Source organism: Zosterops lateralis (assembly GCF_965231275.1).
Source record: "Zosterops lateralis genome assembly, chromosome: 8".
In the NCBI taxonomy this organism is placed as follows: Eukaryota; Metazoa; Chordata; class Aves; order Passeriformes; family Zosteropidae; genus Zosterops; species Zosterops lateralis.
This window is the reverse complement of record NC_139768.1, coordinates 22,900,498-22,915,136: the sequence shown is the minus strand read 5'-3', so window position 1 is coordinate 22,915,136 and position 14,639 is coordinate 22,900,498. Positions and strand designations below refer to the sequence as shown.

Below are 14,639 nucleotides of genomic sequence, written 5' to 3'. Positions count from 1 at the left end.
GCAAATTACAATAATATATTAAGTCAGATTTGCTTCCGGCAGGTTCTGTACCTTCAGAAACTGGTCAGGCTTTCTATGTTTATCAGCTGGGGAAAACCTAAACTCTGTTTTCATGCCTCCTCTCTTTTCTTTACTTCCTTCTAACTCTACACCACAAGGTGAAGGAAGAAAATTTTACTGGAGGAGACCATGAAAAGAGTTTTCAAAACATTCCAGATATTTTCTCTGCATAAACACACTGTGTATTTCTAATGTAAATAGTGCCAGGGCACTGTCACTCAGACCCCAGGAGTTCACCCAAGTTAGACAAATTATGCTTCCTGTTATCTCTGTTGTTACAGATTCTTGCCTTTCATTCATTCCTTGCCAGTGGCTGGATTTTATGTGTAGGGGAGAAAAGGAGCCTCAAATGCTGAAGTTAACCTCTTGTGGTGAGACCAGCAATCCTGGACTTTCCTGGGGAGAATGCAGAAGGAGATAGCTACTAGCCTTGTCTGCCAAGGCAGCAGTCAAAAGAATGCTGACATTTGGCATGTATGAGCAAGATAAATGCAGTGCTGTGAAAATGGACACTGCAAGCTCCCTGCCAAATCTGCAGCATTTGGCCCACATGAATAAAACAAATTAAGTTAAATAAAGTTTTCTACATGTCCTGTAAAAAAAAAAAAAAAAAAATCCACAAAGCTGTGCTGTGGCTGTGAATAGGGGATGGTGCTGCTGAGCAAACCTGCCTGGTAGAAGCAGTGGCTGCTGCCTCAAACATCATATCCACACTATAATTAATACTAATTTCAACTAGTCAGCAAGTCTCATTTCCTCCCAGATAAGGAGATACCTATTAGATAGAAGGGAATGCAGGATGTGATGAGGGGATTCCTTTCTGGATGTGTTTTTCTAGCCACACTGGTAGGGACAGAGTGAAAGCCCCTGTCCCACATGCCAGGCATTGTCCAGCTGTGAAACCCCTTTGGATCCTGGAACCTGTGTATGGAAAACAAAGGGCCTGCATGCTGCCAGCCCCGTGCTCTGCCCTGCAAGTGCATCATTCCGGTCTCTCCTGCCTGGTCCACAGCCCCTTTTAAGGAACAGAAAACACTGAGTTTGCATGGCAGCACCATGAGAGGAATGTGCATTGCATGCTCACCTGTAAACTGATTCCCTGTAATGATGAGTACCTTTAATGCCATTCTAATGAGCCAGTTCTGATAGAATGTTTTATTTATGCAGTACTTTCAATGAAGGGAAAAGCTCTTACCTATTGTTCTTCGGAGATCTTCACACTGGCTAATGTGAGGGAATTTCAGGATTTCCTTCCACTTTTTGCTTTTGCCTTTGCGTTTCCCTCCGCCCCCTGCAGGGAGAGAAATATCAGGATTAGATTGCTTTGGGGGCACAGTTCCACCTAGAGTTTACCTGCCCAGTCACAGTTTTTATGGATACCATTAATAATTAAAGCTGAGACATTGTGGGTTGATGTACAAGCAGATCCCTGGAAGTGTTCAAGGAAAGGTTGACTGATGCTCTGAGCAATCCGGTCTAGCAAAAGATATCCTGCCCTTTAAGGTCCCTTCTAAGCCAAACCATTCTATGATTCTATGATACAGATCAAATCTCAATTTGTTTGAACTTGAAACAGACCAAGGAGGTGGCACATCTGGCAGATCAGCTCACTAAAGGTTGGGAGTCCAGGCCTGTTGCCCATCAGGTCCAGTTGAGATGACAGTACTACCTCCAGCACTTCCCCAACCAAGAGCTACATCACATGAGTCAAGCAATCCTGTAAAATTACAGTTCACACCTTTTCAACACAGATACTCCCCTTCTGGTTTTGGGACAAGCCCTGATTCTATCCCAAAAGAGTGCTGAAAACTGAAGATCAAAATTCAATTTCCACCATCCCCTCCCACCCTCACATTGCATATCCTGCCAACATGGCACTACTGCTGCTGTTACACACTCTGGCCACTGCTGCTTCCACAGGAGAACTGTAGGAGAAAATTAATAGCTTCATTAATTCACTTATTGGTTCTTGGTTATTGGTTCAAAAAATCACTTATTGGTTCTTCTTTCTGTTCTGCTTGGAGAGGCTGTGCAGCCAACAGAGGAGGAGGATCCCTCTGGACAGGAAAGCCCAAACTGGGATTCTCCAAGTCACAGTATCTGCTGAAATTCAGTCCCTGCACACAAAATCTGAATCACTTGAGTCTATTTTACATGCACTGGCATGCTGAATGACTAATTCAGAGCTCAGTTAATTCTGTAGAGGGGTTGGTAGAGTCACAGTTGCAGACTGAGAGTGTGTTGGGTCCTGCATGACATTGCAGGCTAAATTAGGAGAGCACTGACTCAAAAGGTAGCAGACCACCAGTGAGAAAACAGGAGCCTCAGAAAAAATACAAGTATTGCTCTCTGTGGTGCATTTCTGATCACACAATGTCACCTTTGGCACAGGAGAGCTTCTTTTGCATCTCACCTATTATTCCTTTGCTTTTGATGGCCAATGGTTTTGTCGTCATAGAATCTGCTTTGAACTATTTTAAACTTCTTATTGACAGGAACTGATTATATTTCCACAGTAGGCAATGTAGAGCTGAGATATCTGCACTGCCCATACAGGAACCAGCTTGTCTGGACTTTCAAGAGCACAGCCCTGCTGTCCTTCCCAGGAATTAGACAGCAGCAAAGCACAGAGAGCTGTGACTGCCTCCCCACCACACAGTATTATACAACACAGATGTACCCCTTAGGTCTGTAATGAATTCTGCTTCAGCCCCCCCTCTTCATTGCATCCCAGCCACTGCTGCTGAAGTCATTTCCTTCCCCATCCCTCTGCCCATAGCATCAGAGAGCTTGTCTTGCTCTCTTGGTCTTGCAGGCTGAGGGCCTTAGGTGAACTATAAAGTGCTGTTAAGCATTTTGTGGGCTGGGGTGAGCACTGTGATCATCTGTTCACCACCTTCTGGAGCACATCTGTTCACAGATGGCTCTGCTCTGGCTGCCAGTGGCCATGGGGGCTGGATTCAGCAACCCTGAGGATCTTCATTGGTTTTCATATCCCCAAAGGCTACTCCTGGAATCCTGCACAGCAGCTCCTACATGCCAGGCTGCCACCTCCACTTGCTCCTCTTTTCCTTCTCTTCCAGGGGCATTTTCCTTTGTGCTCCTACCCTTATGCCTCATCACACTGTACTTACACTTCTCTCCCTTCACATACTCCTCTGGGAAACATGATCCTTCCACCAGGAATTCCTGCTTCCTTCTTTCTTCCAATCATTCTCTATGGCTGCATTTTCTTCTCTGAACCATTCTTCCCTGAACTTTTCTTCTCTTTGTGTTTTTCCTCGCCCTCATTTATCTTAGAATCACAGGATTTTACAATATACTGAGTTGGAAAGGACCCATCAAGATCATGGAGTCCAACTCCTGGCCCTGCACAGGACACCCCAAGAAATACACCTGTGCCTGACAGTGCTGTTAAAATGGTTTTTGAACTCAGGTTTGGTGCTGTGACCCTTTCCCTGGGGAGCCTGTTCCAGTGCTCAGCCACCCTCTGGGTGAAAAACCTTTTCCTGATACCCAACCTAAACCTCCATGTGCCCCTCATTTCTGGCTGCTGCCACTGCAGCACCTCTGCCCTTACCGAGGGTCAGACAGAGATGCTACTTGGGGCAAGCAGGAGCTCTCTGCTCAAGGGATCTGCAGCTGCCTGGGCACCAGTGCCTGCTCCAACAGCATTTCCAAACACTTCTGGACACAGGAGGCAGTGGGGGTCAGCCAGATGAAACCATCCTTTAGGCTGAATCTGCTCAACACTGGTACATCTTCACCCACTGAAGGTCTACCCTGTAGGCACAAGCACTAGAGATTCCAGAGCACACCTGCTTCTCCAGCCACCTCTGCAGAAGTCCTCCCAAAAAGGCTGCATCTTTAGCAGCCTCGAGCAACACAGAATATTGCAAAATAGCCCTCTGCTCTAAACGACAGCTCTGAGATTTGTGCAGAGGTGATATGATTCTGCCAAGCTGGGCCAGAACATCTTTAAACTCCATTCAATGTAAAATATTTATTGATGTATTTACATTGGATGATGTATTTCTGACATTAAATTTCCATCAAAACTAGAGAAGGGCTCTGTGGTCCCCCCGTTAAAACCATGATCGATACAAGCCAGCATGTTCTCTTCTCTTTTGTGGCTATCCTCCAAAAATAAGCAGCCTTGCCTGATGAATCATTTGCTCTTAGCTGAGCGTGAAGCAGCGTTACTGCTTTGCTTGTGACGTCTTTATGTTAAAGATTCTGATCAAGTGCTTTAATCGACCTGACCTTTCTGCTCTCAGCTTTTCTTGTGGAGCCAGCAGTGTTTGCTGGCTCCAAATGTGAATTCTGGGGAGGGGGGGTTTGAAGGACATAATGCAGTGAGACAGCTGAAACACAGTGAATTGTCTAGCAGAGCTAAAAGCTAAAAGGGGAGGTTTCTCTGAGTAAGTCATGGTGCAGGTTGCAGAAGGAAGCTTTCACAGGTTGCCTTGATTGCTGCCTTTGCACCGACTACTCCATACAGGAGGATTTGCATTCTTCAAGGCAGCTTCTCAGGGCAGGACTTGACAGATGTGCCATGTTTTAAATGTGAGTTCCATCATGCAGCGTTGGAGGGTGTGACTGCTTTAAAATTTTGCTTTGTTGCTGACGACAAAAGGTGAGCTGCCAGCAGCAGCACGAAAGCTCAGCCCCGCTTCCTTGCCTGCACTCAACAACTCAGCATTTGCAAACTGAGGGTTGAAGCTAATTCTCTAACATGTCAACCAGTCCTGCAGGAAACAAAAGCATTTGCTCTACATCTTACCTACTGAAAAATACATGGCATTTTTCACATCAGCTTGTGATGCTGCGTGGCAAATCTAGCTCTGATCTCTGCCTGTGAGGAGAGACATAACCAGAGGCACACATGTAAAACATTTGCCAGCAGGAGCTACCTTAGCCTAAAGTGCCTGCCTTTTTTTCCCCCTCCATTATTCAGTATATACTTACTCTCCTAACACCAAGAGGAGACAGGAGAACACCTGCATATTATTAAGCCAGTGAGATATTAAGTGGCTTGTCCAAAATTAAATGAGAAATCAGAGGCAGAGGATGGAGCTGAAGATGAAGCTGAAGAAGCCAAGGCTTTGAGCCTGTTAATTCTGCTAAAGAATCAAGCCATGCTCCTGCTCAGATGATTGAAGATTATTCACAACACAGAGTAAAACACATTGTTGGATGAATTTATTGCAGCACCACGCCCGTAGCATACTCCATCTGTACCTCATGCCACCATGCAAGGTGGATTTTAAGGATGGATAATCTGGCTTCCTACTGCTGCTCTGTTCTTGCCCAGGTTGATAAAACAGCAGCATACCCCACACTGCCAGGCCTGGCTATTTCAAGACAGCCAAATGTTTCATCCAACTGTATTAACTGCAATCTAGTTAATCCACAGATCACTGAAGGATGACCACAGCTTCTATCTTCCACTTCACAACAGTACCTGGGCTGTCACCCAAGACCCTCCCAACAACAGCAGAGAGCCCTGTAGCCTCAGAATGCAAGGCCTTGATTACACAGTGAAAGCAGTGAAACCAACTCAAAAAATATTGAAAGTCAAAAAAATCATGGTTATTTTTCTATTTCCACTCATGAGATATTGATGTTTCTTTTCTTCTTCCTCTTGTGACCCTTTCTCTGCTCTGTCTCATGGAGGTGTTTGAATCTATGTGTTATATATGGAATTGCCATACTAGAGTAATCCTCTGGCCAGTACAGGATGGACTGCAGGCAGCTTCAGCTGAAGATCTCGGAAAGCTGTTTCTGAAGTACTTGGAAAACATTAAATTTGTTCCATATTCTGTTAATTAGATATGGTTAACAAAACATGGAGATATATGGCTTCCAAACAATTTCTTCTCCTTTTTTAGCATCTGTGCTACTTAGAATCAGGCTGTTCTTATGATCCTGGTAAACGCCCTGCACTGTTGAATGCCCTCATGTCTCATGTGGGTGTGAACACCAAAGATTAACTGTGTATTTGTGAAGGAAAAGAACACTAATTTTAATCTTGTTTTCCTAGAGCGCCTCGTCCTAATGAGACAGCATGAATAAAACTTACCAGCCCATCATTTTCCCCTAGGAATTTTTCATGTCTAATACATCCAGCCTCTAGGGCAAACAGTTTCACCCTTATTAGACCTGTTTCATGTGGAAGTTCTCCCAGGTTCACTATTCTTCTTCCTTATTAGTTCCACCTACACTCAGCTGTAGTAGCAAATAAAACCAGCTTGTTTTTAAAGAATGAAAGACTGCTTGCTCTCTACCCTTCATTCTGCCTCTCTCCTCTGGGAAAGCAGCAAAAAAACCCCTCAGGAATCCTTTTTTATTCCATAAAGATCTTAGATGATACTCCTGATTAACCTGTGCTTAAAACAAGCACTTACAAGACCATTAGGAACCTCCTTATGAATGAATTCCCCCTTCCTGTCATCCCAAGGAAAACGTGAAGAGTACGAGGCTGGATTTCCAAAAGCAGCTGGGTGAACACCAGGCACTGGGGTGCAGTGCCTCTGCAAACCAGTCTCTAGAGGCTCTCTTTATCAGATACAATAAAAAGTCCACTGCAAGCCCTCAGAAGAGAATCATGTTACACAGCTCCTCTTATCGACGCTAATCTGTCTTTATCTCCCGCAGCCTCTTTTGATGAGCACGACTCCGAGGAGTCACAGACCATGATAAGGGTTTTGTGCCCATCTCCCCTGCTGCCACAGCACATTTCCTCATAATGCTGCTGCTACAAATACCTAAGCCTGACAACCACTGTGAAAAACACCTCAGTGCTTTTTGGGAATGAAGAGCAGATGTGTTTCGTGTTTAAGCCTCCAGAACCACATTGATGGGAGTTTCACAAGCAAAAGCACAAGCAGAGTCAGGCTGGCTTTGCAATCTGGTTACCAGAGGGCAAAATATTTTGTATACAACTGGCATTTAAAGTACTATTAACCTTGGCTCAAAGAAGTCAGTGTTGATAAACACTGCAGGAATATCTACCTATGATTTAAAGAAGAGGTCAGGTAATACAGCAAATACTGGGAAGTGGCTGAAACACGACTTTAACAACACATTTTTTAATGTCAATAATAATGTTAATAATATGCTTTAGTAACATGCACTGCCCTGAAGGGACAGAGGAAGCTAAGGGATTAGTCTTTGAAGACTGATCCTCAGGGCTTAACTATCATATGTCAAGGCCATTTTGTAACTATCCTAGACATATAAAGGAGTCTCTACACAAGCTACCTTCATGCCTGGTCAGAGCACATTGAAAGGACTTAAGTAAACTTAAAAATCAAGCCTTTAATTTCTTCTGTAAGTCTTAAGTAGGCATCCCAGTCTGTGGCATTCTCCATACAATTCTGCCTATATCTTCCACTGGATATTTTTAATGCATCTTTGAGATTATTTGAACAAGTTTTCTTTGCGTTTTGTGGGTCAGTTCACATATACTGGGGTTATGTTTTACTGCTATGCTAACAGAGGGTTGTTTGGTCACAAATTTCCCTGGATGCAGTTTAATTTCCTCCAACATAAACACCTATAGTTTGTCTATTATGGTGTCTCTCTCTTTTATACCTTGCATTTAACTGCATTGTGTTTATCTGCAGCTGATAAAAGAGCAAAAAGAGATTGTTGGCTTTTATACCACAAACAAAAATAATCCAAAAGATATGAAGTCTATGGAAGATTTACAATCTATTAAAAACCAAACAAATAGTAAGTATTACAAAAATAAAGCCAGTTATAATCTAAAACAGTAAAATTAAGAAGAGCCCAAAATTTCAATTTCCTATTCTTGACCTCAAAGTAAACAAGGCTATTGGCACAAACCCAGGCATTTTGTTGGATTTAGAATGCACTACCATGTACTGGCTGATTCAACATATCTGGGGGACTTTCTGGGGGCTATTGAGAGGTTTTCTTCATCAATAGTGTGGATAACAGAAAAAAAAAAATTAACATCTCCGTATCAATGATTACTATGGGAAAACCAAGCTTTTGAACTGAGTTGTTGAGATTCAAGGCTATCACCCTGCTGAAAATATTCAATCTCTCGGTGGAGCCTTCCTCCAAACTGGACCTGAGACTGTATTTCAAAGTTCTACAAAATTCTGATGCAAAGACATTGAACCATTTCACTGTGATAACATTTGAGTCATCTCAGTTCTCTAACGTCAAAACATTATCATAGAACATATCAAATAGAGTACTAAGATATCACTGGAACAAAATGGGTATGGTAAACTGACATTCTTTACTTTGTTAAAATGATGTTTCTATATTGTCAATAAGAAGGTAGAAAAAGCAAATCATCTTTTCTTTTAAGCAGACACTTTCCTGCAAACCCTTTAATTTTAGACAAAACTTCATTCTCCGAAAGGAAGAATCTTTTGTCAGAAATGTTCTCAACTGTCACATGCTTTGAAGTACACAGGAATTAAACAAGGAACGTGGTCTCCTCGAGTGACTTTAAATTCCCACATTTCTTACCAATTCCCTTGAGTTAATTTGCACAGCTGTGAGTTACACTGACTGTAAGAGACCTGCTTCCCATTCTTCTAAAGGAAGAATGCAAATCCCTGCTCCAGAAATCCTTGAATAAGGCTTGATAACATCTTTCCAGGAAGGAACTCCTCTTTAAGCAATGGCTTTTAAACTTATGACCTGTTCTATATATTTATTACCCTGTTTAACAACATGCATGCAAGCTACCAACCATGCCTCCAAATCCAAACCTGAAAATGCAACTTGGGGTGGTCCTGTGCATGGTTAGGATGATGATCTTTGTGGGTTCCTTGTAATTCAGGATATTCTATGAGTCTATGAACTCATCACCCACATACAGTCCAGGTATTGCCCATGTAGAGTGCCCAGGAGGATGTGTAGTGCTCCTGGAGACAGCTGTGTTCCTCAAGCAGCCCAAATGTTCTCAGGGCTGGTCCCTAAACCCAAAATACTTTACAGGGACTCCTGGATCCCAGTTAGACACTGAGATAAGTGACTAGAAACCTAAAAAGCTCTGCTGATTTGCTGATCCATAACATCAATGCAGTTCTGATGTTGTGCAAAACAAGACAGGCAGGAGGATTGCAAGGAAACCTGGCCCTGGTACATGAGGCTCAGCTCTCCTGAAAAATATGATGCCAGTTACAGAGGGAGAACATGCAAAAACCCAGGCCTGAGCAGGAAACGATGTGGGTTCTGTCTGTCCCTGTCAAAGAGCTGTGTGGGCTTTTTCTTCTGCAAATAGTTCTGCAGTATCTAAAAAAATAACTTAGCCTCTGTGTTCCTGACATTTGAGTCTTAAAAGGAGTATTTCTGAACTGTGGGGAGGAGATCCAGCTGGAGGGGAGGTGAGAATTCAAGTGTTCCTATCAGCAGTCTGTAGCCAAGCTCTCAGAATTATGTTCTATTCTGGTTTTTTAACCTCACGTAAATAAACTTACCAACAAGACTAAAGTAAAGAATTTTCATAAACATCATGAAAAGTTAATGGCTCGAGACAGGCTGTTTTATTCGGCCTGGCTGATTTATTAGTTCCACCAAACTGGCAGAATTGGTAAAGCTTTGAGACGTTCTGACAAGAACCCAGAAATCCACATGTTAAAAATGGTGACAATTAGGCTGGGAACCTCCTTAGTACGTGTGTATGGGCTGTATTGCTAGAATTGCTTCAGGGGAATTTCCCTTCTGTGACACCTTTTGCTTCCAGAGTCAGCCAGGAAGAAAAGTACAGCATCATAACATGTCTCAGACTGAGTCACTTTCTATTTGGGATCAGGATCAGACACATCTTTCTTCACCACAAAAGCAGATCACTACCATCTTCCTTGCTCCCTGTGGTCAAATAACACACCAATTTCTCACACATATTCATAAAACAGAAATGAAAGCCTAGATATATGAGGAGCCTTCAAACATGCCATAGGGGCAATGTGGAGAGGGGATGAACCCCCTCTGAAATGCTTGGTTACAACAAGCATTTGCCAGTTGCAGTGACTGACTGGCAGAGGGGGAAAGGTGTGAGCACAAGCATTGATTTGGAGGAAGGAGATTCTATGTGGATACCAGGGAAAAGCTGTGAGAGGGTGCACAGGACTGATGCAAAAGGACATGGCCAGTTTTAGGGGAGACTTCCCCCTTACTTAGCTACAAAGCCTGGCTTTGGCCTCATCATCTTGTCCAGCAACAAGGTACCAACAGCTGCTTCCTGTGGATTGTGCTGGCACAGCCTGCTAGATCAACCCTGAAGCCACAGAAAACATCCTCTTTAAAAATCATTGACAGCCCAAGACGTGATGGTAACAGTATTGTGTGATGGTAACAGTATTGTATGCGTCAGCTTTTGGGATCATTATTGTAAAAGGTTACAGAAGGGATTTGGGTTAATGGAGGTAAGCTGTGATTATCTGATGCAACAGATTGCTCTGCCAGTGACTCATTCCTTCTGCCACAATATACTGTGGGCTGCAGCTGCAAAAAGGGAGCAGGATGGAGATGGCTCCCAGGCTAAGACTGTCCCTGTTGTTTGGAGAAACCCCTAAAAGAGGGGCTGCCAAGGCATTGCAGGTGTGTGACAGCCTGGCACAACTTTCCTGAGGGGAGTGGGCTGTAGAAGTGTGCTACAGTCACTCATTCATGGGGGTTACTATAGCTACCAGTTGAAGGACTCAACATAAAAAGTAGAACAAAAATAAAAAACTAAAAAAAAATAAATTAGGAGGTAGAGGACAAAAAAGAAGGAAACTTGCAGAGCAAAGGCAGAGGGTTCCTCTGACTAGCTAATGAAGTGCTTCAAAAGCAGTGACTGAAAAATGAGGCTTGAAGGTTGCATGGTGTAAGCATCAGATGATGCAAGCAGCTGGCCCAGCTCGGCTGCCTCTCCCACCCACCCACCCACCCACCCGGCCGTCTTAACAAACACAAAACAGAGCTCTGTGCCATGGATGGATTAACTATTTCCTCATGGCCCACACACTCTTGCACTTCCACTGGCTCTCCCTGCAGCCAGAACTAAAACAAGGTATTGATCTGGGCTATCAGCAGTATGGCAGCAAAGATCCCACCACCAGGGACTCCAGGAGAGAGCAAAACCAAAGTACTGTCATAACCTGGGACATGAAGCAGGAAGAACAAACAGCACCATTCAGCAATCTCACATCAACCACACCTCCCAGTGGAAAGCCCCAGCCTCTGGTCTGGATGCCCAAGGTAGCCCAAAAGCAGCTGCAGCCGAGGATAGACACTACTAATGTGTATATAAATCTAAATAAATGTATGATGCCCACTCACATGCTTTCCTGACAGCCAGCTGTTCCCTTTGCTTGCTGTTATCGTCACTCAGAGATTAATGTCACTGCCCAGGACAAGCTTATTAGCAATTTTTATTACAAAGCATATACATTTGGCTGGTGGTGGGCAAGAGCTAAGCCTTTGAGTAAATAAAATACTAGGACAGCTCACAGGGAATGACAGAGAACAGATATCTGTGGGGTCTTTACCCTAGCTCTGAAAGCCAATAATGGCAGGAGGTCAGAGATCAGCTGCTTAATTGTCCAGTGAATTAATGGTGACAAACGTCTGTTTCCCCTCTTGTTAAAACTGACACCAGATATTTCAGAGAAAGCAGAAGGACTCTTGGCTACAAAGGAATGTTTTGATGGCAGAGGCTGAGATTGTTGCCAGCCCCAGCCTGTCAGAGCAGTGCAGGTCAAATGAAGTCACTGTAGGAAACTGCTGCTGACTCCAGCACAAACCAGAACCTTCTGGGCCCAGTCGAGCAGACACAGATTACTCTGCTCCCTTTGGAAAAAAAAAAAAAAAAAAAAAAAAAAAAAAAAAAAAAAAAAAAAAAAAAAAAAAAAAAGATTGTTTGTTTGTATTTAATAAAAAAGTCAGATCTAGAGCTTTGAATATACAAGCATAAAAAAAATTGGAGGAGTGTAGATTGCACCATAAAAATCAGCCTGCACTCGTTTCCTCTCATGTTGAAGAAAATAGAGAGCAACAGGAAAAAAAATAAAATTACCAGAACATATTACAAAATGCAAAAAAATTCTGTACATTTTCCCTCTCCAGAAAATTTCCCTCTTTCATTTCCCTGCACAACGCTGCTTCAACAATGCATCTCTTAGTGGAAATTGTCATCATGGGAGGAATAAGGAAACTGGGAAATACATGGGGACCACTTTCACCTAGTTTAGTGACACTTTCTGAAACTGGCTAATACTTTTCTATTGAAACAACTTCCACAGGGAAGAACGAGGTCTACTTATTTATTTTCTTCCTGTTGCTCAATCTCATTGCAATTCAGATTTTCATGTGTTGCTGTAGGAGCAAGGATGAAAGCTTCCCTTTGTTTTAAGGTGGTTATGTTAGTTTTGAGCTGTTGTGAAAGAGACTGTAGAGCACATCTTTCCCCTCCATCTATGTGAACCCCTCTAGTGTTTAATTTAAGCTTCATGAACAAGGAATAAGCACTTTCTGAACATTAAAAAAACCCTCACAGTTTCAACCTACCAGTCAGTTTTTGAGAACCATAACATGACTTCTTACGTGGCAAGTAATCCCCCTCATTATGGGACATGCTGATACCTTTAATTAACAGTGGTAATATATAACACTGTTAACAAGGATGTGTAACACTGAATTAGGTGACTAAAGCCTAAGTATTCTTTCAGCAGTGTTTTCTACAGGGGTCATGACGACCACGGAACAGCCACACTGGTTTTCAAGTCAATCTGTGTGCTCAGTCTCTGGCTGAGCTAATTATAATGGTGCCTTTAGCACTGCTGTCTTTAAGTGTCTGCCAGCATGTCCCTAACAAACCACCAGGTCCATTTTTTCCTAGCCCAGACAGAAGAGTCAGAGATGATCAGGTCAGAGTTAATTCATCTCCAATGCCACACAAATCCAGCTTGCTGCACTTCAATTACCAATGGAGAAGCTCATGACATCATTGAACAGTGTATTTGTTTGCTTCTTGCTTCTGCCTCAATTAATACCTGGAGGAGGAAGGCTGCTGGGTCCTCAAAGGCTAAAAGGACTTAACATGGTCCTCCAGGGCTAAGGGAGGCATCTGGCTCAGCATTTCCAGTGTGAGGACGGTCTGACCTTCACCAGACAGACAAGTGTCCCTGCATGTCCTCCCAGCTGAGCAAAACTAACAGAGAGGCTTCTGAAGCCAAGGCCTGTGAGCTGCAGCTTTGGAAAGGGCAGTGGTCAGGGTGCAGCCCACACAATCTGCAACAGTGCTGGTGGCACAGAGCACTGCAGTGCCAGAGGCCTGACTGGGTATAAAGGCAATTGCATGGAGTGTGGTTCTGATAAATGAGGTCTGTGGACTGCTTGTGTGGCACTTGGAGTTACTCTAGAGCTGAACTGATCTACGAGGAAGTCAAAATCTCTGCAGCAAGGAACACTTTCTGTTCAGGTGCTTCATGAAATCCATTTTTTAAGCTTGCTATTATCATTCCTTGTCAGGTATCAGGGCAGAGAACAGAAATTCAGCTATTGCTTTAGATAATATTCTGATTTTCAAACTCATGAGAGGAAAAACCCCCAGCAGCTAGCCAGAAAATCCCAGGCTCCTTATCTCATCCAAGTGCCCCAGTGACGCAACCCGCTCCGCACTGTGCTGAGCAACACGGCAGCAAACACTGATCCTCGTGTCTAAGCATCTAAGCCCAAGTGGCACATGTGCTATTTTAGCACCTCCTGGGACCATTCTGGGAGATAATGTAATTAATATTATCTTGGTGACGGCTATTTACCACATCCCACAGGGAAACTGCAATCTGTCTGGTGGAACTTGAACCCAATTAATACTCACTTCCTACCAGTTTCAGGTGTCTCTTAATTTAAAGACACTTTTACAGACAAAACAGGTCAGTAACTCCTCTCAGTGAGCCAAACAGCATCTTAATCACTCGTGTTTAATAGGAAACAAATGACTGAGCACTGATAAAGTTCGCCATTATGCTTTTGAGGAAAAGAAAAGTGACTACAGAACAATCTGATAACAGGAGAATTTGCTTCCTGTGTAACTCGATATTTATAAACCCTCTCAGTAAGGGGGCAAAAAGGAAATCATTTCAGCTGGCTGAAGTTAACATTCCAAAACACGTTTTTAAGATGACAACACAAACAGGAGCCCAGCTGAAAGCAGAGGAGGCAGGGAGGCAGCTCTGGCAGTTCCTTGGCATGGGCTCTCGGGTGCCTTTGGACCCCTCTGCACCTCTCACAGCACAGACCCACCTTCAGCCTCCCCAACACCAACAGGAGACACAAGATGTCAGGGCAGCAGGTGGGATCAGGATTGTCCTGGCTGTGCTTTCCCCCTTTGATGGAATGACTGGATTTAACACCTCCCTCTGTCTCCAGCAAACACACGAGTGCCCCCATAGGCATAGAGGTGTGGGATTTTTTTTTTCAAGGTAAAGGCCAGACTTTCAGTCTTACTAGGATCTTCACTTATTTTCTGTGCTTTTCTATAGTGAATCCTCTGGAAATGCAGGCTGTGATTGCCCTAAAGCCTGACTACTGACTCAAGAGCAGAA

The 14,639-nt window shown here is 43.5% G+C and overlaps 1 protein-coding gene across 1 annotated transcript in view; it reads right to left on the bottom strand.

Moving 5' to 3' along the window:
- The window catches only part of GRK5 (G protein-coupled receptor kinase 5), a 156,299-nt gene that overhangs the window by 92,646 nt on the left and 49,014 nt on the right, over positions 1-14,639 (bottom strand). Inside the window, exon 2 of the mRNA XM_083866633.1 lies at positions 1,256-1,351. Within this exon, the coding sequence (XP_083722759.1) occupies positions 1,256-1,351 (96 nt within the window). The remainder of the gene's footprint in view (positions 1-1,255; positions 1,352-14,639) is intronic.